This window comes from Bradysia coprophila, unplaced genomic scaffold (assembly GCF_014529535.1).
Source record: "Bradysia coprophila strain Holo2 unplaced genomic scaffold, BU_Bcop_v1 contig_232, whole genome shotgun sequence".
Taxonomy (NCBI): Eukaryota; Metazoa; Arthropoda; class Insecta; order Diptera; family Sciaridae; genus Bradysia; species Bradysia coprophila.
This window is the reverse complement of record NW_023503493.1, coordinates 16,291,319-16,313,820: the sequence shown is the minus strand read 5'-3', so window position 1 is coordinate 16,313,820 and position 22,502 is coordinate 16,291,319. Positions and strand designations below refer to the sequence as shown.

Sequence of the window (22,502 nt, the reverse complement as noted above, 5' to 3'; positions counted from 1 at the left end):
AATTTACCTTAAACGCTCAGCACATATTTGGCTATTTTCTTCACTTTGTTATTCAAACATAAAGAAGAGTGTCCACTGTCTGCTTTCAATTTTTTATTTGAAAAAGACCATAATGACGAATGCAAACCTCTACTTTGCTGTTTTCAACGGCATTCGCATAATATCAATTAAAGATACGTATATATACAATAATATAACAGATGTTATGTCACCAACATACTCATATCAACAGAAATATATTCGATAATCCATCAGTATCGAGCGAAACGTCTGTAGGCTCAACAAACTTATATCTTGTATCACCTTGACATACTCAATAAAACAAGAAGTTTTGCAGATTTCCTAAAAGTATAGTGCGCAGATGTTTGATTATACACTTTTTTGTTTGTATTTATTCAAACAATACACCTTATATTCAATTATTGTTAGCCGGCAAATATTATCTTTTCAATTATACTTTACAAGACCCATCATATAAAATGGCATAATATTTAATTAATTTATTCGAAAACATTTTTTTTTTGTCTTAACTCTTATGATAATAATGGCTGTGCTGATGTTGTTAAGCTATAAAAAAGGTCAATGCAATAGTCCACGATGTAAGAGGAATGTATACTCGAGATTAAATGTTGGTTTTCCTTGTAAAAGGTTTGCTGGAGGTTTCTCGAGCTGCACTGCTTAATCGATAGGAAAATGTAACAAATCAATTAAAAAATCTGTTGATCTGCTGATGTGGGGGTATGACCTATGTTATGGAGTTGAATGGGTTGTGATGTAAGTTCATGGTTTGACCGTCGAAACTGATCGCCAGCGCCAATGTCAACATTTTCTTTTTGATTTTTCACTTCAATGATCTATTGAAATTGAGATATAGACTCAATCAATATACCAATTTATTCAACATATACTACATGCCTGAAACATAAACAGTTTCATAAATTGTGTATTTACTGAGAGTCATAAAAATGACCTGAAACGTCATTCTTCTTCTTCTTAAAATGGCGAAAATCACAACCCATTGCAAAATTCGAAAACCAAATCTCATCTTCATCGACATCTTAAATGAGCTCTAGCAACGCACTTCAAGCAAAAGTGATCATAGTCGACAGCTGCCAAATATAGTATACTATTTTGTATGAAACTGTGTTTTACAGTGTTTTATAGTTATATGACACACTGTCAAGTTTCAGTACCCCATTTAGAGTAACACTCATGCTTGACGTGCGTTGGCTGTAGACACCTTTCAAGCAATTGAATGATTTTATGATTGAAGCCAATGGACTTATTCAAGTCAGCTCTAAAAAATTTAAAAGAGTGAATATAAAAAAAATGGTATTGGTTCTTCATCAACAAACAGTTTCGACCTGTCTTTATCAATTATTACATCTGCAATAGATACTATAACATGCACCATATATAAGGTATATTGTCCTCGTTGTACCTATGCCCATGTCCACTCCACATCAATTTTAGATTTATGAATTCACCGCAATAAAAGTCCCCACTTTACACAGTCGCTTTTTGTAGCAAGAACGTTATTAAAAATCAGTTTTACGAATTTTATTATTCAGTACGTCGATTGAAGTTTCGATTTGAAGGTGGATCAAACTTCAAAGCTCAAGCAGGTAAAAAAAAACTTTTCTAGCGTGAAATTTTGTGAGATTAAAGTGGAAACATATCACAGTGAAATGACGATGCTAGTTTGATGTGTTTAAAAAGTAATGAAGTGAATCTTGTTACAACATTAACGAGTATTTCAGGGCAAATTATTCGTAAATTTATTTAACGAATTTACTGAAATTTACCGAAACTTAATGAAACTTACCGAATATTTACTGAATTCATCGAAACATAAATTCGGTAAATTTTTGGTAAATTCGATAAATAAAGTTACAATAATAGGCCCTGTTATTTGTGAAGCATCTCGAAACAGCATCACGAAAGTAGAGCAAAAGTGCATCTACAATAAGGTTTTTTTGTGACGAAATATCAGTATCTGATGTGCCCTTGCTTCCGTAAATTTCACCTCAAGGAATTAAGTACAACTATGAGCCAAGAAGCCTGTCACATACGGCTATTCATACGGCTATCGATAAAGACGAAAAAAACAATAACAAACTCTGGGTAATATGGTCCCATTATAGAATGCATGTCAACAAAAATGGAAGTACAAGATTTGAAATAAACAGATTAAAAATACTTTGGCCGATGGAAGTAATAGAACGGTTAATATGTAAATAGGATAGTGGCCTGTATATTAATCGGAATAAACAAACAAACAAACAAACCGATAATAATACTGGTAATATGCTTGACGTCTGTAACAAGCTAAAAATGAGTTACTCAATTTCTGTATGTTCAGAATTTACCCACAACAGTTCTAATAATTTCGGTTTCGTTAGTAAAATGAATTGACCATAAAACTGTATTCTAATGTAGGTAGTAATTACAGATGCAAAACATTAAATTGAAAATTTTATGAGTGTCGCATAGAGCGGAAAGCACAATGTACAAAATGTGCATGATGTGATGTATGGAAATTTATTTGTTTTAATTGTCGGTTTAGTTTTGGATCCGAAGTTGTTGTACTTGAACTAACACTCGGACACTTATAACGCTAACTGTTGCTTTTTGTATAATCTGTAAATTGACTTATTGTGTTTATGAAACTAATTAATTTATGCTCACCAGTTCACACCTTTGTGAATTGCATTAATAGTACAAACTAAACTGGTTTTCAGTTTATAAATTCAATAGGAAATTCGTTAAGATGTTTCATAAAATGTTTGTTTCAAAATTGAATCCGTTAACATATTGCTCAATAATGCGTCAATAATTACATTACATTAAATGATTATTCATTAGCTATGATTTCCTGATTACACTGTTCGTCCGAACTACCGCAGCGTTACTGTATAAATTTGAATTGTAGATGAAGGTGTTTAGCATCTGTACATAAGATATATCTCTATATGTCCTGATTTAAACGACATTTTCGAGTAGCAGTACCATGAATCAAATCTAACCGGTTCCCTTTCGTTTCAGAATGAATGCTAAAGTGATTTTACTTTGCCTAATGGCTGTTGTGGCCACAAACGCATACAGTTCCGGGGCTCCCGAAGGAGCATGCTTCGACATGATACCACAGCATCACGTCGATCCACAATCAACAGTTGCACCATACACAGTGTCCTTATCGAAAAATAAAATTAGAACTGGGGATAAGGTTGACGTTACGATACAGGGCATGAAGCGATCCGACACAATCAAAGGATTTATGGTTCAAGCTCGAGTGGGAGAATCACCAGTTGGTAGATGGTTGGTTGATAAAAATCATTCCTATGGTCAAACATTGGATTGTGGAAAAGGATCTGGTGTAAGTACAGTAATCAATGGAAGTTCTGGAGTTATTTTGTGTTCAGATTTTAAGCAAGGGAAAGCGAATCGATTTTCTTCTTGAGCATCATTGATAGTTCGGATGACAAAATATCAGTCACTGTTATTATAATCAGACGTATGTTGGTTGACCTTCGGGTTTTTTCTTTCTTTGAAATTCTCGTGAATAAAAGTAGAATCTCGATGTAAAGAACATTGAATTACGATGATAGATTATGTCGTGGCAGCATTTACTAGAAAGAATAATCTATACCTGTGATTGAAATACATCTCTTGAAAATAATGTTTTTAATGTAACACAGTCGTAAATTAAAAGGTAATTTATGCATACGTTACATTTTGAATGGTGTATTATTGTAATGACCATGCCTTTAATTACCATAATAGCTAAATTAACTAGATATTTTACGGTCCCATTTGAAAAAAAAAAACATCTATAAACCTAACGTCCGTGAACAAAAAACTAGATTACTGGGATATTTTGCGTTCTAATTAAAAATTAGCCTTAAAAACATGTTCTTTATGAACGTAGATTACGAATCTTCGGGGCTTTTATTTTGTCCATTGGACATTATTTCGTCCGGAGTTATTTTGTCCGAACGCCCTAGAGCTGACCCAGTGAAAGGTTCTTCAAAAAGATTGCTTACTCAATTGCAAAACCTTTACTGCTCTTCCTCTAATTTCTCACATTTCGTATGCTATTTCAAATGTCAAATGAAAGTAGTCGGAGAAACCATTTAGAACCGCTTACATAAAAGTGTAATTTTTTACTTGTACAAAACAGTAGATGTCCTTAGCATACCTTTCGTTTTCGAACTTTAACGACCCTAAGATCTTCTTCTAATAATTGTTTGAGTTTTTAAATTTCTAACCTGGAAGTTCACTTGTTTACAAATTTAGCCTCAAATCAACGCACAGACAGATTTTTTTACGGTCCAAAAGCCGCTTATTTTGGGTCCGCAGTGGTATTATACCAACTTAAAAACTAAATTTATAAAAAAAAATTGACTAATACGTCGAGTAGGCTCCTTATTTTAAATCTGTTCTTGAGCCTATTTTGGATGCGTTGCTCAAATACGTTGCAAGAACATTATGCACTCTAATGAGGTCATTCATCCATGGTTAGAATTTGAAGAACTTTATAAATACTTTCAGGGCATGACCAAAAAAGGCACTTCCTAAAATGCCACCAACACATCCATTTTTCTTTTTTAATTCTAGAGGTAATGCAGTTACTTTTGATGAGGCAGAATGTCGATAATTAATACCTATAGAGCATTTATAAGTCTTTAGGATTACTATCTCTTGATGAATAGTAATTGACATCTCTTGAGTATTAATAGCTCTCACAACTCTTGATGGATAACTATGGTCCTGTAATTGGTAGAATGGTTCCTTTCTCCTTTTGCGAAAGCAAAAAATAGTCTCAGAAATAGTCTTAGTCGTAGTTAAGGGGACGATTTGCATTTTTCTAAATGGGTGATTTAGTGGTTTTACCGAGGGGTGACGCACTTCCATTTAATCCATTTAATCCAAAAAAAATTTTTTAGTTTTACCGAAATAATTAGGCTACACACCTGAAAAATTTGTAAATTAATTGCGAAAAATAGATTTGCAAGATCCCCAGCTCGTTTAAGTACTCGTGAGGTATAGGAAATTTTTTTTATTAAAAATGGTATTAAATTTATTTAATCCATTTAATCCATTTTACACCAAAAACTCCTAAAAGTGGATTTTTTCGCTTTTTAACATTGTAGTATGAGTTGTAGTACGTGGTTCGATCAAAATCAACAATTTTTAAGACTTTTACAGTATTTGGTAAAATGAACTTTTTTCCTATTTAATCCAATTTTTATTCCATTTAATCCATTAAATCCATTTAATCTAGAAGTGAGTCACCCCTCGGGTTTTACAAGGTTTTAAGTACGCAAGTTGCACAAATCACTGGCAAAAAAATCGACTTTATACAGTGATTCCAAAAACCTAAGGAAATTCAAGAAAATTTAAATAATTTTTTTTAATAACAGTCCAGTGCTGGTTTTAATAATATGATTAACGTTTACGAAAGGTTAAGTTGCTCAGTTCACTCATAAGGTCATAACCAAGGTAAATATAGTGAAGAGGTAATGCCATATATAACCGAATCAGATGTGCAGTGGCACGAAAGTTCGATACAAACGCCATCTCATCCCTTCGTTGAAAGCAAAAAATGGAATAGAAAGTCGGGCCATATGTTGTGAGATAGTGAAAATATTTGTGAATTACAAGTAAATCGTAGTCAACCATTTAAAAAAGAGATGTCATTAGCATCGAGCTTATGTGCTAGGCCGCGCGTCTGAATGGTATAGGTGATGGAATTTGTTTATGTACTGTCCGTTTGACAAGCGGATCGCCACGGTTCAGCAGTGGGTTTTGAACATTTGTTTTTTACACGTTGGCACACATGCTCTTGTCAGATTCAAGATTGTTTTTACGAAGGTTACGCTGATTATACTTTGTGAAAAAGGCCAATACCTTGCAAATATGTCACATCTTGGACAGAATTTGACACTGCAATATCTGCAACATGAAAAAACTAAATGTTCGAAACCCACTGAAACCCCGTGCTTCCATCTACGTAATATACACATACTAGGTGAGCCAATCTTAATCTATTACCTCCTCACTATATTTACCTTGGTCATAACTGATACAATTTATATGATAACTTGTCATTTTTACTACTTTCTCCATTTTGGCAATGTCTCTTAACATTTGTGTTGTTGAATCTCTTTCAGAATGCTATTACGCATAAAAAAATCAATGGTGACGGAGTCGAAAAACTAACGTTCACATGGCAAGCACCAGAAAAATTGACAGAAAAAGTACACTTCCGGGCAACAATAGCATTAAATGGTGGTGTATTTTGGGTCGGAGTCGTATCGGATTATCTTTCGGTAGATTAGTGACAGCTGATAAACATTCCAGATTCGCTTAGCAGTAATTTACATTTTTTAATTTCTTTCCTCGCTCTTTTTGTTTAAATCACAGTGTGAATGTTCACTTCTTTTCATTCCATTGTGGTTTTTCTTTGTAAATTATCAACGCACTTCAAGCATGAGTGATCATAGTGGTCAGCTGCAGAAAGTACTTCATTTTACATGAAAATGTGTTTACAGTGTTTTACGTTTGTATGATACACTGTCCAGTTTCAGTACTCTATTTAGGGTACCACTCATGCTTGAAGTGCGTTGAAATTATTCAATTTTTAAGTTCATCATGTAAATTTCTTTCCGTTTGACGAATAAATTATTGAAAAAATCTGTCAAAATAAATTGTTTGTAATCGTCAAAATGTTTACTCAAAAATGAAGAAGTAAAATGAACTTTTTACATCACGGCTCATTACTGAAGGTAATGCAAATCCTCAGAGATTTGTTATGTTGCATCCGTGACGCCTTCGGCTTCACCTTCGGCTCTGTCTGGAAACTTCTCACACGCTAAAAAAGACTTTTAGTCCTAGGTACGAAATGTACTATTTCCGTTTCAACAGTTAAAGCTGATTGCTCTTACACGAAAAATGATTTTTCCGTTTCAACAGTTAAAGCTTGTTTCATGATTCGATGTTCCAGTTCTAGTCTGCCCTGTAAACACTTAATTCGAAGCTAAATAATGCACAAATATAATCGAATTAACAAAGAAAGACTACAGTTTTGGCTTAACGTCATTAACATACAGTCTCGTCTGTATCACGTCTGTAATAGATAACTAGATAATACAATACACACATCGCACATCATTATATGGATATGTGGTAGTAACACACACTGCATTGTGATCACTATCCATGTCCACTGTCCAGTTCGCATCAATTTTAGATTTTGTGTATTCGTCGCAATAGAAGTCACCACGTTAGACACACGCTTTTGTAGCAAGAACAGTTGTTTCGAAGGTGGATCAAACTTTGAACAGGTAAAATACGTTTTTTGCGTAAAAATTGTGAAATTTTGTGAGATTAAAGTCGAAACATATCACTGTGAGGTGAAATGAAGATGCTTTTGTTTGGTGTGTTAGCGAAGCAATTAAGTGAAACTTATTACCGCCAACATTAGCGACTGTTTGTGAATATATTGAAATTAAAATTGAAAAAACAACGTGAAAGTAGAACAAAAGTGCATCTACAATAAGATTTTTGTGACAAAATATCAGAACACTGCTCATGTGCCCTTGATTCAGTAAACTTTATTTCAAGGAATTCGGCATAATTTAGTATAATCATGAGCCATTTAAAAATGAGTTACTTAATTTCAGTAATGTTCAGCACTCTAAAAATATAATTTATCTACAAAACCGTTCCGACAATTTCGTTAGCAAAATAAATTGACCATAAAGCTACTTTAATATGTAGGTAGCAATGCCAGATACAAAACATGAAATTGTATAAATACAATAAATTTATTAGTGTCGCCATACTTCTTGCACTATCAGTACTTGATGCATGGAAGTTTATTTGTTTTCGATTTGTTACAAATTTAATATTTCGTTCAGAGCTTTTCCATCATCAGAAAATGTAACCTATAACCCATCCTGCAATTCTCTCGAACGACTCTCCCCAGTTAGGTCCTCGATACTTTTTGCAGCGTCATTGATAAAATAAAATTTTAACAACGGACACGAGAAAATCGTCATTTTCTCACCTCAGCTGAAACTTTTTTTCGAGTGACTTGTGGCCCTCGCTACAACACCCTCAAAATGAAATTTCCAACTTTTTTTTCTTCTCTAGGTTAACAAATAAGTATTTCCCTTTTGAATGATTTCTTTGTTCAAGCAACGCTTTTCTGTCGGTTTCGTTTTCCATTCCGAACTTGTGTAGTTGAGTAGTTGATATAAACACTCGAACATTATAGCGCGAACTGTCGGTTTGTATAATCTGTAAATTGATTTATGAAACTAATTAATTTATGCTCACCTTTGCAAATTGAATTATAAGTAAAAACTAAACTGGTTTTCGGTTTAATAAATTCAATGAAATTCGTTAAGATGTTTCATAAAATTTTTGTTTCAAAATTGAGCAATTGAGCTAAAGTATAGTCTACATTTGTGCGTTTCGTACTGTAAATATTTACGATAATAAATATCTTTTTAGCAGAATTCTTTTCGAAAAATGTAAAACAAACAAATGAAAATTTGGCCAACTTTCTGACCCTTCTCAACTGGTTCGTCTATTGACCAATGAGAAGTCTAGATTGACATTTTAAAATTGTAATTTTCAACATAAGATAAGACCCAACTGAATTCTGCTTCATTCTAATTAGTGGTAAGTAGAAACACTTTTTTTCTCGGGTCTGACCAATAAGAGAGGGTATTGGTCTGGCGCTACTATACATAAAGTAATCCATATTTAACGGAAAACTAAAGCAAACTCATAATTAACCAAGGCTGTAAACTTTGGGGAAGTTTACAGCCTTTATAATGAACATCACTGAACTGAATCCATGAACCCAGGAAAACTGACTCGTGTCCTTTCATTTCAGAATGAATGCTAAAGTGATTTTAATTTGCCTAATGGCTGTTGTTGCCACAAACGCATACAGTTCCGGGGCTCCCGACGACGCATGCTTCGATATGGTTCCACAGCATGGCGTCAATCCACAGTCAACAGTTGCACCATACCGAGTGTTTTTATCGCAAAGTCAAATAAGATCTGGTGGTAAGGTCGACATTACGATACAGGGCGTGAAGCGATCCGACACAATCAAAGGATTTATGATTCAAGCTCGAGTGGGAGAGTCACCAACCGGTAGATGGTTGGTTGATAAAAATCACGCCTTTGGTCAGACATTGGATTGCGGTAGAGGATCTGGTGTAAGTATAGTAATTAACGGAAGTTCAGGAATTAGTTTTGTGTTCGGATTGTAAGCAAGGGAAAACGAATTGGTTTTCTGCTCGATCATGAATAGTTCGGATAGTTAGGAAAGGAAATAACAAAATATTAGTCATTGTCATTGAAATTAGTCGTTTGAATGTTGGCCTTCGGGTTTTTTCTAAATTCTCGTGAATCTAGTTATGAAGAACAGTTATAGATTTTGTTGTAACAGCGTTGCTTGGAAAGAATAATCTGAACATGTGATTGAAATGCATCTATTGAAAATAATCTACCGCAGACGAACATTAAAAAGTAATTTATGCATTCGTTGCATTTCGAATGGTGTATTACTGCATGTAATGATTGTACCATACCATGTTCGGTAATTAACATAATAGCTAAATTACTGAGATATTTTGTGGTCACATTTGTAAAGAAACTTCGTAAATAGATCTTACGCCAGTGGACTAAAAGCTAACGCACCTTTCGAATACTTACAAACCTTAGCCCAACCAGAAAGTAGCCAATTCGAAAAAAATTATTCGAAAATCTGGGAAAGCAATAGTGAGTTGCAGGTAAATCACGAAGGCATGTAAGACTAGGGTGGATCGGCTGCTAAGAATTTCGCGCCGCGTCATTCACAATAATTGACAAAATGACACATTTTGTATAAGGAAAATGTCACTTTGTGGGTTATTGTGAATGACGCGGCGCGAAATTCCTCAACACCGGTGGATCGAATATTACATTTTATTTTATTTTAAAACGACTGACGCACTGATGCACGGAATAGTTCAGTGGGTAGTAGAGTGAAGTTATCGCTTAAAAAATTCTCTGACATGTGTTAGGTGTAATTGTTACTATTGACTGGAGGTAATAATTGAATAATCTATCTTTGAAATAGAACTAGCAAGTTTAGGATCGAGGACTCGATTCGGACAGTGTAAATGAGTAAGTTTACCCGACCAATAGTTTTCGACGAAAAATTTCGACTTTATTTCCGAATAAAATGTACAAATAATGACATTAAAAGTCGTGTAAGGCATATCTGACTAGGTAAGTCAGTTCGTTGCAACGTCTCTTTACATTTGTCTTCTATTATTTCTTACAGAATGCTATCACGCATAAAAGAATCAATGGTGACGGCGTTGACAGCCTAACATTCACATGGCAAGCACCAGCACAATTGTCAGCAAAAGTACACTTCCGAGCAACGATTGCATTAAATGGTGGTGTATTTTGGGTCGGAGTCGTATCGGATTATCTTTCAGTATTTTAGTGACGTCACAACTGATAAACATTCCATATTGGTTTAACATTATTTTAAACTTGGGAATCTCTTTTCATTCCGACCAAATGGTTGTCTTTTCTTTGTTAATTATATTAAGTTTTTATGTACATCATGTAAACTTCTTTCCGTTTGACGATTTTAGAAAATAAATTATTGAAACACTCATTATAAGTAATTACAAATCACATAAATCATGTCAATATTGTGTTAAAAGAGAATGTCAAAAAGAGTGTTCACCCATCAAGCTCAGTTAAATTAACTGGTTTGTTCCTAGCACGGCAGAGTAAAAGTAAACCTGGCAGGAGCGGTTCATTATTGAAACGTCAAATGGGGGACCTAATACACTGTATGAAAATGAACTCAAATGAACACTGACATAAGTTGAAAAATTTAATTCGCAAAAAACATAGGGCTACTAGATTATTCAGGTCCCTAGTCAAACAAGTGCTCCTGCCTGGGTTACTTTTACTCTGCCGTGGTTCCTAGTTGACTGGACCTTTACATACAATTTTTGACGTATCATCCATCGAAACCAGTTAAGCAACTGGTCATTTTTCTCTCTTTTAACACTGCATAGTGGGACAAATACCATTTCGATCATTTGTCCTTACTAAACGAACTATTTTTTTACAAACAAACATTGGCCTCCACCCACTTTAACATCAATTCTATGTTTATAGATTAAGGTTAACTCGTTTAGTATGAGTTTATTTCGTTGCTGGTAGCACAGGTTTTCAGATGGTATAATGTACCGATGTCCGTGTGCCAACTTGTAAAAATAATAAATCTAAAGTATAGTTTCCACTTAAAAAGAGCACTCCGTTTAGCCTCCGTTTACATGACAGTTGTAAAATAGAACAAAAGAACTGTCACGCAAACGGAGTGGAAATTGAATTTATTTCAATTTTTTACTCCGTTTACGTGACAGTTCCTTTGTTCTATTTTACAACTGTCATGTAAACGGAGGCTAAACGGAGTGCTCTTTTTAAGTGGAAACTATACTTAACCCACTCGCTTGACGAACGAATAGATCATCTTCAAGGCCGTTTGAAATGCCATCCACGTTAAAAAAAACTCATACAAATGAATGAATGAACGAAACATTTAACGAAACTTAAGTGAGGTTACGTCTGAAAGTATCGTATCTTGAAGATGATCTATAATTCGAAAAATATTTCCTTAATCTCTGTTCAATTTGTCAGAACTGATCTATTAAATGTAAATTAGAAGTGTATAGCCAACGCACTGCTCCTAGCACGAACACTCATTTGACAAATGTCCAATTTGGAGGCCACAATTTCTGCCACTGAACAGGTCAAATTCAGCAATGAAAGTATAGATCATCTTCAAGATACTTTCTTGACGTAACCTCACTTAAGTTTCGTTAAATGTTTCGTTCATTCATTCATTTGTATGAGATTTTTTGAACGTGGATGGCATTTATTGACGTGGATGGCATTTCAAACGGTCTTGAAGATGATCTACAGGTATTGACTAATGTCAAAATTTGTATGGAGAGGAGGAAATAGCGATTTCATATAAACAAACTCAATGATTTTCATTGAAATGTGAATTTGTTTACTTGAAATCGTTATTTCCTCCGGTTTGTATGGACAGACCATACCTGGTTTGTACTTTCATTGAAATTCCGAACCAACGAATTGTTCATTAGACTATGGAAAGTATGTCATTGCGAACCTAGAAATAGAAGTCAGAAATTTACGCAAAAAGAACGTTGGGTTTGAACGTATATATTCGCTAAATACATTCGTCCCAATTCGTCCATCGATCCAAAAAAAATCTAAATGTTGATGAATGGGACTCCTCCGTCAGATATTGTTGTAAGATTATAATAGACCATCTTCAAGTTACAATAATTTCAGACGTAACGTCACTTAAGTTTCGTTAAATGTTTCGTTCATTCATCCATTTGTATGATTTTTTGTTAACGTGCATTTGTTAACATTGATGGCATTTCAAACGTCCTTGAAGAACGTCCTTCATTGGTTGTTGTAGGTCAAAACTATTTAACGCAAAAGACGACTAATCAAAAAACACCAGACTGTCTGCTTGAAGGAAGTCATTACACCTTGCATTTCCGGCGGTCAGACATTTACGTTGGAATTTGTAAATTAATGTCGATGACCACGACCACGGCAGAGTAAAACAAACTTTACTCTGTCGTGGGATGACGCATATGGAATGATTTTAACATTATTTGTATTGTAATCACTGAAAATGGGAATTCGTTATTTCATCCCATCGTATCTTTTGGTAAAACTCGGAACAGGTCAACCTGAAATTAACCGAAAACAACCCGAAAACTGACTTCGTATGAAAATTTCAGGTGACCTAAAATTTGACCTTAAAAATTACCTGATTTGAAGCTGAATTTTCAAGTCAGGCTCAATTTGACCGCCGCGCCGTCAACCAGTTCTGAGATGTATTTTTTGAAAATAAAAAAACTTCGATTTTTGAAACTCTCTCCACTTTTTGACGGTGACGTTTTAGGTAGGACCTTTTCTCAAAACACATTTATTTTCAGAAAATAAATTAATTTTTTATTCAACGGAACTCTTTGCAATTAATTTTGTCAATTGGTGTGTGTATGTGTGCGGCAATAGTACGTATAATCGGTGCTCAATATTCCTACAATTTCCCACAACCCATTTAAGGTTTACTGCTTGCGGACACTTGTCCAGCCAACAGAAACTCATCAACTAGTTTGCAAATGCGGTCCGGCGTGTTCAGATGTATGTGATGTGTACCAGATACTTCCTCATACCGCAAACTCTTTGCATTCTTTCTGGTGTGTTCCAAAATTTTCGGATACACTTCCACGTTATCGAACACCATGCCAGGTACAGCTCTAATATTCAAGACGTCGCATTTAATTTGTTCGGCATAACTAAGCACTTGGTCCATCGAAAACATTCCCAACGCCGACACTTTAAGACGCAAATCTCTCACAAAATGGAATCCTTTTTCATTGATCGATTTCGGTGCTGAGCCCATGCCGCGAATCATCAATGTTTTAGCACCATCACGATCGACGGAACCCGCATAGGCGTCCACCACAATGTCTATCATTTCTTCATATTCGTAGCACGGCATTTTGCTAATCGGCAGATTTTCATATTTCAGAAACTTATCGATGCTGTCACCGGTGTTTGCAGCCGATTTTCGATGATCTCGGACTGTAGGCCCGGCTATGTCAATACTGATAAATCGATCAACATCATCCGGAAATGAAGCCGAATACATGAAACTCAATGCACCTCCCAACGAATGACCCAACAATTTTATCTTTTGCCAGCCAAAGTGTTTGACAATGCGACGAATTAACGATATTCCATCCCAGAAAAGGTAGTAGTGCATGCCTTTCGGATAATGTGACGATTTACCATGGCCGGGCAGGTCTATGCAAAGAATTGATAGATTCGGAGACAGCAGTGGACACAATTTATCGAATGTTCCTGAAATGGGTTCGAAAGACAATTTTTAAAAAAATCTGAATTGATGGACAACAAATAGTCGTATCACCTGCATTATCCTGCCAACCATGTAACGCTAATACTGGTTGTTTACTTCGAGAACCCCACCATTTGCCTGTTAAATTGATTTTGAGTAAACAGTTTTCGATTTGAACTTTATGATCGATTGATTTTGTGCAAAGGTCAAATGAAAATGCCGATTAAGGTAGTGGTCAAAGTGGTAACTTAAATCGAATTTCTAAAAATTTCCTTTGAATATTTTGCTGAGCCAAGGAAAACAGTTGTACATGTCTATCACATACAACATGCACCTTAAGCGAGTAAGTGATGATGTTGAAAATCAAAGGCAAACCCAACAGCTTGCAAAGAGTGTTTTGAAGTCTTAGAAAAAATAGATTTTCTCTTTTGGAATGAAGTGTTATTACACATATAGACCAGTGTCCCACGTCAATTCGGCTCCATAATATCACCTAGCCTACAGTTTGAAAGCTTCAATTACTCAACGACTGTTCACCGACTTGAAGCGCCAGGACAGTCTGAAATTAAAGGAAATGATGAATCAAATCCATTAAGTTCTGGGTAGATAATCCGAACTGTAGACAAGCCAAAAATTGCATAAAAATCAGCAGTCCAAGTTTCTTTATACAACAGTAGGACGAGACTCAAAAACTATACAGGGGTAATGACGGGACACTTCGCCTTTAACAATCATCTAACCACTATCGGCAGACGAGCGGATGCTATGCTGCGAACAATGCAGCGATCCTAAGGACACAGCTGAGCACTAATTGTGCTACTGTCCTGCTTTCATAACCGCAAGGAGAAAGTATTTGGGCGGATTCACTGTTAGGTATCATCTAATTACATCATCAGTAGTACAGGAAGATTCGTCGAAACAACATAGTACTGCAAAAAACAATAGTACGCACAATGGGCCCGATGGTCAATGAAAGAAGATAAGTAGGTATGGCCAATCCATACAAGTCGGAGCACATTCGAATTTGCATGGCGCCACCTCAAACGAACTCATTTCTAGTGGAAATTTGCACTAGAAATGAGTTCGTTTGAGGTGGCGCCATGCAAATCCGTATGTGCTCCGGCTAGAACAAATTTGAACGTTTGGCCATACCTATCTATTTACTTTCATTGCCGATGGTGGCCTCTCTGCATGTCCTACTAGTGATGTCAGGACAGCTATTTTAAATAATAAAAAAGTGGGGCCTTAACGAGGTTCACTCATCGTAGCAATTGATGTCACAAAATGAAGGAGTTGGAAAAGAAGAATGGAACAAATGAGCTACAAACGCCACACTTGACAAAATAAAATGTTCCGAACAAGGAAAGGACGTAATGTACACACCATTTTGACACCAATTTCGATTTACTACGATATGTGACAGCCGTGATGGGATATACACCAGGCCGACCCTTCATTTTTTTTTTGTCGGTTAGTAAACCTGCTCCGCGTATAGTTTACGTAGTTGTCGGTTTCAGAAGAGCTTACAATCCGCCCTCAGGCCGGTGATAATTCAAACGACGTACTAAGCTAATTGGATATGGCGCAAAACATCCAGATACACACAAACTAGTTCACTGCCAAGGAGGAAAAAAAAACTAGAAAAACTTATAATATTGATTAACACTGAACATTTACGACGAATTACCACTACAACGATGCAATCAAAAAAACGTTACCTACGAAATTCGAAATATATAGAAAGAAGCATAATTGTGAAATGTTGACCTTTGCACTACATTGTAATGGAAATGCTAATTCATCAACCGTTTTGCAGACAGTTTTTGTTTTTTTGTTTTTTTTTTGTTTTTTCTAAAGGTGAAAAAACTGAAAGCGGTACCCAATATTACCTGCTACGAAACCCCACGGTACTGGAATTTGGACTTCTTCCCATAATTCATTTGATTCGACTTCATCTGAAACAGGAAGCAATTTATGTTTCAGTGAAAAAATAGCTGATTCATTTTCTGTATCAGATTGAATGGTGCGATTACGTGTTATTGAAACAGAAAAAGTGTTGAGCGAAAAAACTTACTTGTGAAACCATTTACTACTGTTGATGCCATTATTTCTATTATCACTTATTTAACTATTTATTATCACAACTTGACAAATCAATTTAGTTTTTCGCCAGAACAGTTCTCCAAATATTCCCAGTTAGCCTAAATACCAATCGATTTACAAGATAAGCGACCTGTACTGCCGATGTACAGTTCAAATATGTTCGTTTCCCATTTTATCAGTTGATTTTTATAAATGAATTTCATTCAAATAGAAACAACATCAGCCGACTGTAATTTCGACTTTATGACTGTCAAAAGCAAAAAAAATGTCATGACGATGATGGTGTGATGTAAGAACTTTCTGTTTACACAGAGACTTGCGAGAGTATTGGTAAAAAGAGAGTTTTTTTCAGCCAAAGAGAGAGATCGGGAGCAAATCCATGGAAAAAATTACTCGGCTGAGTAACAACATAAATGAACATTTATTTCACATCGAAACGACATATAAATTGTGTTATTTTCACAAGGAAATAGAAAACTCATTTTTGGTTGGAAATTCAAATTTTAGGCAGGGCCTTTCTTGCTGATGCTAGCCAAATATTTGCGACAAGCGGACAGGCTGTGCAGGTTCATGTAACGTTGTTCGCTAAATGGCTTCGTACATTGATTACAGAAAATTTTCCACGAGTGATGCATTTTTGAACGCTGATGAGCACGTAGGTTTGATCTGAACAAAATTGAAGAAATTTTTTTATTTTTAACAGTAAATTTGAGTATTCACTCTTGTACTGTATGTACTGTGCTGTACTGTATGTTTCATTTATAAGTAGAAATTGAGAACCTAGAAACTATTTTAAAAAAAGGCGGGCAGTGGCTTCTTGTTTTTGACTAATGGTTAGTTAAAGTAACTAGAACTTGTACAATAATTAGCAGAAATCGTAAACCGTATTGGAATGACCTTGAATTTGAAAAGAAAAATTTGGTTCACGGGTGGGGACCGAACGCACAATCTTCAACTTGCCGTGCTGATGATCTAACCATTGAGCTACCGAGGACATTTGAAAAGAAGATGTCCACGTTAGCTCAATGGTAACGAGCATCAGTTGCTTCCTTCTTTGTTAAATTGGTGGACAACTTGACTACAGAATTAAAATAAAGTGAAATGCATGGTGAGGAGTGGTTAAGTTATAATCTGGGATTGCATAATGACATAGTCCAGCTCTAGAATAAGAATATAATTGCTACTGTTAAATGAATTTTTTGAAGTACTGAAAACGAGAACCTACAGTACCCGGTTGTTCGCTAAAGACGCGACTATCAGTAGCTGAGCTAGGTCTAATTTGACACAAAGTAAAAATTTCGCGGTCAATTTACCTGTCTGCATATTGCTTGGTGCATGTCTTATAAGTGCAACGATATGGTTTATCACTAAAAACAAAGTTCTATTAAAATGGCTGCACTTCGGCTAATAAAAATCATCACACACCCAGAATGTACAAGCATGTGACTGTTTAAAGTCCACCGCTTATCGAAAATCTTCTTGCAAATGTCACAGACCAAATTTTTGTCTTCTTCGTCACCTGAAAGCTTGTCCTTCTTCGTCTTCTTCTTCTTTGGCTTCGACACATTTTCTTCGCTGACATAACCACCATCGACATTTTGATTCACAATTTCCATGTGATCAAAGTCTATGCGGCGAGGTTTCGGATCAAAGTATTCATTTTCCACGTCGGAATCATCATCGTCGTAGTAAATGGTGACTTCGGACTTATCATCTCCGTAATGGGCCATGAGTTCGATATTGTGCCGCTGTTCTAGCTCATACCGTACAGTGAAAGGTAGAAGATCACTCGTTAGCCTAAAGGTTGTTACACAGTTGGTTGACTGTAGTATGCTTTTTTAACAGATTTTTCATTTTACCAATTTTCAGATTGAATCAGCGACAGTTGATGAGAATGGAGGCGACCTTTGAGACCTACTGCATTTTTCATCATGCTTCGTGTGTTTATTTCGCGTTTTAACGGATCCCATATTCTGGAACGCTTTGAAGGTTTTGCATTGGAAACTGTAAAGTAAACATTGAATTTCGAATTAGATTTAAAATCAGTGAAAAATAAAAAAAAGACAGAAATCAATTGATGACCGCCCGTTTTCGTAATTTTTCTTAAATCTATTCAAAACGTAAGAGTCACATACGGGACATTTTAGTTTTTGCTTTCAGACGGGCAAAATTACAATGGCGATAGCGAGACGACAATAAACTTCTAGGCATTGAATCACAGCGCACAAATAGTTTTAGAATACGCAAAAATTGTTTTAGGATACGCAAAAATGTATCTGATCAATTCAATATCTTAATTCAAGCGCTCTACGCAAACTGAAACAAAACACACCCGTTTGATGAATATGGCAACTACGCTTTCGTTTAGTGTTATTTCAATTTTACTTAAATAAAACGATCAAAGCAAGCCAATCATGTCCGGAGCGATAGCGGAGGACTTGACGCAGTCTAACCCTCCAAAAAAAGAACGAAGATTTTTTTTTGAGACGCGTCAACTATGTATTTCTGCTCTTTGGACTTTATCACCGCCACATGCGAGATAAATTTTCTTGCTGGTCTGTTCCCTAACATCTGCCACTTTGCGACGCAGATTTTTTTGGTAAAATTTTGGTTGTTTCCAGTCAAATTTTTTTTTTTGGTAAAAATTATTTGACAGATGATGAGAAAAACTAAGCCAGCTTTAAAGATCGGAACAGATCACTTTTATCTGATCTGAATCTGAAAAAAGACAATCTGAAATTTTCAGATTCAGTTCAGATTGATTTCAATTTGATCTGATCTGATCTGAAAATTTCAGATAGTCTTTTTTCAGATTCAGATCAGATCAGATTTTTTTTTCAGATCGATTTCAGATTTGATCATTAAAACGTGTTCTGAGTTAATTTTACTGATTGAATATCACCGGATTCAGAGTTAAGAAATTCGAAGTAACTTTATTTCTTGTCTGTACACTTTATTTGTATTTCGCAATGTTTTAGACAAAAAGTTATAAAATGTTCCTAGCTAAATAAAAGCGAATTCAGGAGTATGATTTTTAGGGAATTTCCTGAATTATTTTCGTCAATCTACATGGGCTCTCGTTTTCACGAAATGTTTCGACTGATAATTGTTTGCGAGTTCATAAATAGTATTTTGCATAACAAGGGGCGAAAGTAAAAAAATTCAAACGTGTGAAGTTTGCAGCCCGCGCCGCAGGCAAGGGCGGCAATCACACGATTTGAATTTTTTTACTTTTGCCCCGAGTGATGCATACTATTTTTTATGCCAAATAATGCGGAAGATTTGTATTTTCGGTCCGAAACAAAACATAATTTTAATTAAACTGTTGAGTTATCAACAAAATTTGCTGTAGAAACACCGAAATGCCGAAAAGCGCGGGGGTCCAGGGGGCGGCAGCGCCCTGGTATAAAAATAAAAACAATTTAACAAATGAAATTACTGTAAACATACATTCACTTGCTCACAAAACATTTGGCTATCGTCAACACAACACTACACTCAATGCGTACTTTCAATCAAGTGAACATGTGTTTTCGAGACATATGAGGACCGAAAGTAAAATGATGACAGTGACATTTACTTTCGGCCCGCAAAGACGCAAGCCCACGGGGCGAAAGTAAAATGATGACAGTGACATTTACTTTCGGCCCAAGGCCTGAATTTTTTTACTTTCGGTCACCATTTGAGGACCGAAAATACAAACTTTCGCAGTATTTGGCATAAAAAAAACTTTTTTGTTCTGGCACTTCATAAATTTTAATGGTAAAATATTTCGCAAAAATAAGTTTTCTCCATACATTTTCAAAGAGCGCTAGAAAATTAAAAAAAAAATTGTTGCGTACCGTTTGGTTATTATTTTTCATCGACGAGGAACATTATTTTAAGCAAAAAATTGTTCCACGGTATGCCTCAAAACATTTTTTTTTGATCGTTAGTATCAGACACCAAATTGCTTAAAAAATGTGCACTAAGTCAGGAATATAAAAAAACCAAAAAGTTTTGAGGCATACAGTGCAACAAGTTTTTGCTTAGAACATTAGTTCCTCGTCATTTTCATTTTCTGACGCTCCTTGAAAATGTATGGAGGAAACTTATGTTTGTCCAGTATTATAAAAATTTACCGTTAAATTTATGAAGTGAAAGAACAAAATCATTTTCTTATGAACTCACAAACAATTATCCGTCGAAACATTTCGTGTGCATCAACTTTTTATTTAGATCTCATTCAAGCTCACCGTGTGAGCACACATGTCGTACGGACGAGAATCATCAAATGCAGTAACTTTTTAAATAATAGTGATTTTAGAGGGATTTGAAATAATGGTAATACTCGTAGTTAGCGGAAGTGTGGCAAATAAATATAATTCTTAATGCAAACCCGACTAGGAATTTCAATAATATTTTGTGATATTAGTGTCTTGTTTCGATGAAGTTTTTGAGGATTTTTATTTGTAGAAAAAGTATCAACACAATTCAGATGGCTTTCAGTTATCTGAAAAAAAGTTTCAGATTTCAGATCAACTCAGATTCAGATCGAATCTGATCTGAAATTTTCAGATTAGTGATTTTCAGATTCAGATCAGATTTGATCTGAAAATTTTCAGATCAATCTGAAAATAATTCAGATCAATCTGATCTGTTCCGAGCTCTAGCCAGCTTGTTTGAACTAGTTGGGTGTACAATTTAATTTTTGCGTAACGAAGTTGAAAGCGTCAACTCTAACGATATCATTCATTTTAGAAATTGTACTTCAAAGACTACGTCACACTTTCCTCGAAGAGATTTTTGTTGGGATCCATATTTTTCACCAATATACATTTGCAAAGCCGTCTTTAAAAAACTTGAACCGGGCCTATAATACCCTATGTTTTTCAGTCAAAAGCATGATTCTAAATAGATTACTGAAATTGGACATTGTACCATACAAACGTAAGACGCTGTAAAAACATTTTTTATACAAAATAGTACTCTATTTGGCAGCTGTCACTCGAAGCACTTTTGCTTGAAGTGAGTTGCATATATATAGTTATGATTATCTTCGCAGTGATAAAGTGGTGGGTCCGTTTGCAGCCCTGAGTTATCTTATTCGATTTAATTAATTATGATCGACAAATCCCGTAATTTTCATGTTTCGACCCTCATCGGGATAAAAATTTAAAGTTCCATTTTCGTACTTTTATTGACCTTGGCTTCACCATGATTCAACAAATTCAACATGATTTACTGTAAAACGACTTTCCACGACTTTTTGTTAAGATCATGGGGAGATAGTATCGATCGCCATTTTATTAGATATGCAGTACCGCCCATTTTTTCATAAATAAAAATTCACCTGATGAAGCTGTCAGATTTTTTGACGTCACGTGACACGAATCTCGTATCGTGGATCAGTGTGTTTCAATTTTTTTTTTTAAAGCTTCATACACATCTCAGCATTGTCCAAAATGTCGTGTGTAGTATTGTTGCACAGGTGATTAAATACAGTTTAAGAAAAAATTATTCTGGGTACCTAAACCTTACTCGAATATAAAGAAAGATTAGCAGGATCTACTTATTCTACCAGTCATTTGAAAACAAAATAAATGAATAAAAGTGACAATTTTGTTACACTTTTGAAATACCATATGAAAAGATGTACTCTAGGCGGAATATATGTTGAAGTTTTTGACCGATTTAAATTTTTATAAAGATTAAAGTATAGGATTTTGAATTTCCACAGATTGCCCGAACAAAGTTTTCTGGAATTTTGAATAATTTGATTTCAAAGCAGCACAAAATAATCTAAAAAATATTTAAGAATATTTTATCGCTTATACCACTGGCATGAAAACTCAGTGAAGCTAAAGTGACATAACGGCCACTCTCGAAGGAACAAATGAGGTGTCGGGGTTGACTTTGGATCAGCGTTCCATAAAGATCATAAAATCTATTTTGCCTTTACCCTTTTTAGTGTATTTCCCAGGCTCAGCGGACGCACTAAGGGTAGAGTGTGTGCTGTTGGTGATAGAGCTTTTGACAAATTCATCGCTCAACGTGTAGATGTTGGGCGGATTTACTCAGGTAGTATTCTTGACACTGATATGTGCAACACAAAGACTCTATGTCATAGAGAGACTAGTGATGTTCAACAAAAAAATACTATGTCGGTGCTTCCACCTACGTTTTATCACACATACCTAACGAGTTAATCTTAATCAAGACACGTTGTGTATACATAGCTTTATTTGAATTACAAAAAAACTGCGTGATTCGCTCAACTAAAAACAATGCAAAACAAAAATTTGAATCCAGCAAACCACACAATCATAATCATAAAGTGACGACAAAGCCCGGTGTATAGTAGATTGATATTAAAGAGAGTATTCGGTGAGACAATTGATTTTACTTAGGCTGTGCG

The 22,502-nt window shown here is 35.2% G+C and overlaps 4 protein-coding genes across 9 annotated transcripts; 2 read left to right on the top strand and 2 right to left on the bottom strand.

Moving 5' to 3' along the window:
* The first annotated feature begins 1,473 nt into the window (after positions 1-1,473).
* Positions 1,474-9,345, top strand: LOC119076993 (putative defense protein Hdd11-like). 2 transcript variants are annotated; one of them, XM_037184102.1, is made up of 3 exons: positions 1,474-1,625; positions 3,046-3,398; positions 9,275-9,345. In XM_037184102.1, the coding sequence occupies exons 2-3, from the start codon at positions 3,047-3,049 to the stop codon at positions 9,328-9,330; spliced, it is 408 nt and encodes a 135-aa protein (XP_037039997.1). In that variant the 5' UTR covers positions 1,474-1,625; position 3,046; the 3' UTR covers positions 9,331-9,345. The 2 variants fall into 2 exon arrangements, with proteins under 2 accessions (XP_037039997.1, XP_037039996.1); XM_037184101.1 differs by lacking the exon at positions 9,275-9,345 and adding an exon at positions 6,174-6,426 and having other exon boundaries at positions 1,475-1,625; positions 3,046-3,376.
* Positions 7,190-10,697, top strand: LOC119076994 (putative defense protein Hdd11-like). 2 transcript variants are annotated; one of them, XM_037184104.1, is made up of 3 exons: positions 7,190-7,326; positions 8,909-9,239; positions 10,352-10,697. In XM_037184104.1, the coding sequence occupies exons 2-3, from the start codon at positions 8,910-8,912 to the stop codon at positions 10,517-10,519; spliced, it is 498 nt and encodes a 165-aa protein (XP_037039999.1). In that variant the 5' UTR covers positions 7,190-7,326; position 8,909; the 3' UTR covers positions 10,520-10,697. The 2 variants fall into 2 exon arrangements, with proteins under 2 accessions (XP_037039999.1, XP_037039998.1); XM_037184103.1 differs by having other exon boundaries at positions 7,193-7,346.
* Positions 10,698-13,059: 2,362 nt separating this feature from the next.
* LOC119076982 (probable serine hydrolase) lies at positions 13,060-16,369 on the bottom strand. 3 transcript variants are annotated; one of them, XM_037184087.1, is made up of 4 exons: positions 16,077-16,368; positions 15,892-15,957; positions 14,075-14,140; positions 13,060-14,007 (listed from the first exon to the last, which is right to left on the bottom strand). In XM_037184087.1, exons 1-4 carry the CDS (start codon positions 16,105-16,107, stop codon positions 13,202-13,204), a joined length of 969 nt encoding a protein of 322 aa, XP_037039982.1. In that variant the 5' UTR covers positions 16,108-16,368; the 3' UTR covers positions 13,060-13,201. The 3 variants fall into 3 exon arrangements, with proteins under 3 accessions (XP_037039982.1, XP_037039980.1, XP_037039981.1); XM_037184085.1 differs by having other exon boundaries at positions 13,145-14,007; positions 15,892-15,996; positions 16,077-16,369; XM_037184086.1 differs by having other exon boundaries at positions 13,145-14,007; positions 15,892-15,984; positions 16,077-16,369.
* A 134-nt stretch (positions 16,370-16,503) lies between these two features.
* LOC119076989 (zinc finger protein 286A-like) lies at positions 16,504-22,409 on the bottom strand. 2 transcript variants are annotated; one of them, XM_037184094.1, is made up of 5 exons: positions 22,282-22,409; positions 17,965-18,109; positions 17,531-17,902; positions 17,419-17,472; positions 16,504-16,771 (listed from the first exon to the last, which is right to left on the bottom strand). In XM_037184094.1, the coding sequence occupies exons 1-5, from the start codon at positions 22,319-22,321 to the stop codon at positions 16,609-16,611; spliced, it is 774 nt and encodes a 257-aa protein (XP_037039989.1). In that variant the 5' UTR covers positions 22,322-22,409; the 3' UTR covers positions 16,504-16,608. The 2 variants fall into 2 exon arrangements, with proteins under 2 accessions (XP_037039989.1, XP_037039990.1); XM_037184095.1 differs by lacking the exon at positions 22,282-22,409 and adding an exon at positions 18,241-18,492.
* Positions 22,410-22,502: the final 93 nt, after the last annotated feature.

Bases quoted from the DNA above. Each gene is read 5' to 3' on its own strand.
- LOC119076993 (XM_037184101.1), top strand. From the start codon at position 3,047: ATGAATGCTAAAGTGATTTTACTTTGCCTAATGGCTGTTGTGGCCACA. The intron at 3,377-6,173 runs GTAAGTACAGTA...AATCTCTTTCAG, and splicing joins ATTGTGGAAAAGGATCTGGT to AATGCTATTACGCATAAAAA.
- LOC119076982 (XM_037184085.1), bottom strand. From the start codon at position 16,107: ATGGCATCAACAGTAGTAAATGGTTTCACAA. The intron at 14,141-15,891 runs GTAATATTGGGT...TCAATTTAACAG, and splicing joins ACCGTGGGGTTTCGTAGCAG to GCAAATGGTGGGGTTCTCGA. The intron at 14,008-14,074 runs GTGATACGACTA...AACCCATTTCAG, and splicing joins TGGTTGGCAGGATAATGCAG to GAACATTCGATAAATTGTGT.
- LOC119076989 (XM_037184095.1), bottom strand. From the start codon at position 18,316: ATGCCTAGAAGTTTATTGTCGTCTCGCTATCGCCATTGTAATTTTGCC. The intron at 17,473-17,530 runs GTGTGTGATGAT...CTTTGTTTTTAG, and splicing joins CACATGCTTGTACATTCTGG to TGATAAACCATATCGTTGCA. The intron at 16,772-17,418 runs GTAAATTGACCG...AATTTTGTTCAG, and splicing joins ACCAAGCAATATGCAGACAG to ATCAAACCTACGTGCTCATC.
- LOC119076994 (XM_037184104.1), top strand. From the start codon at position 8,910: ATGAATGCTAAAGTGATTTTAATTTGCCTAATGGCTGTTGTTGCCACA. The intron at 9,240-10,351 runs GTAAGTATAGTA...TATTTCTTACAG, and splicing joins ATTGCGGTAGAGGATCTGGT to AATGCTATCACGCATAAAAG.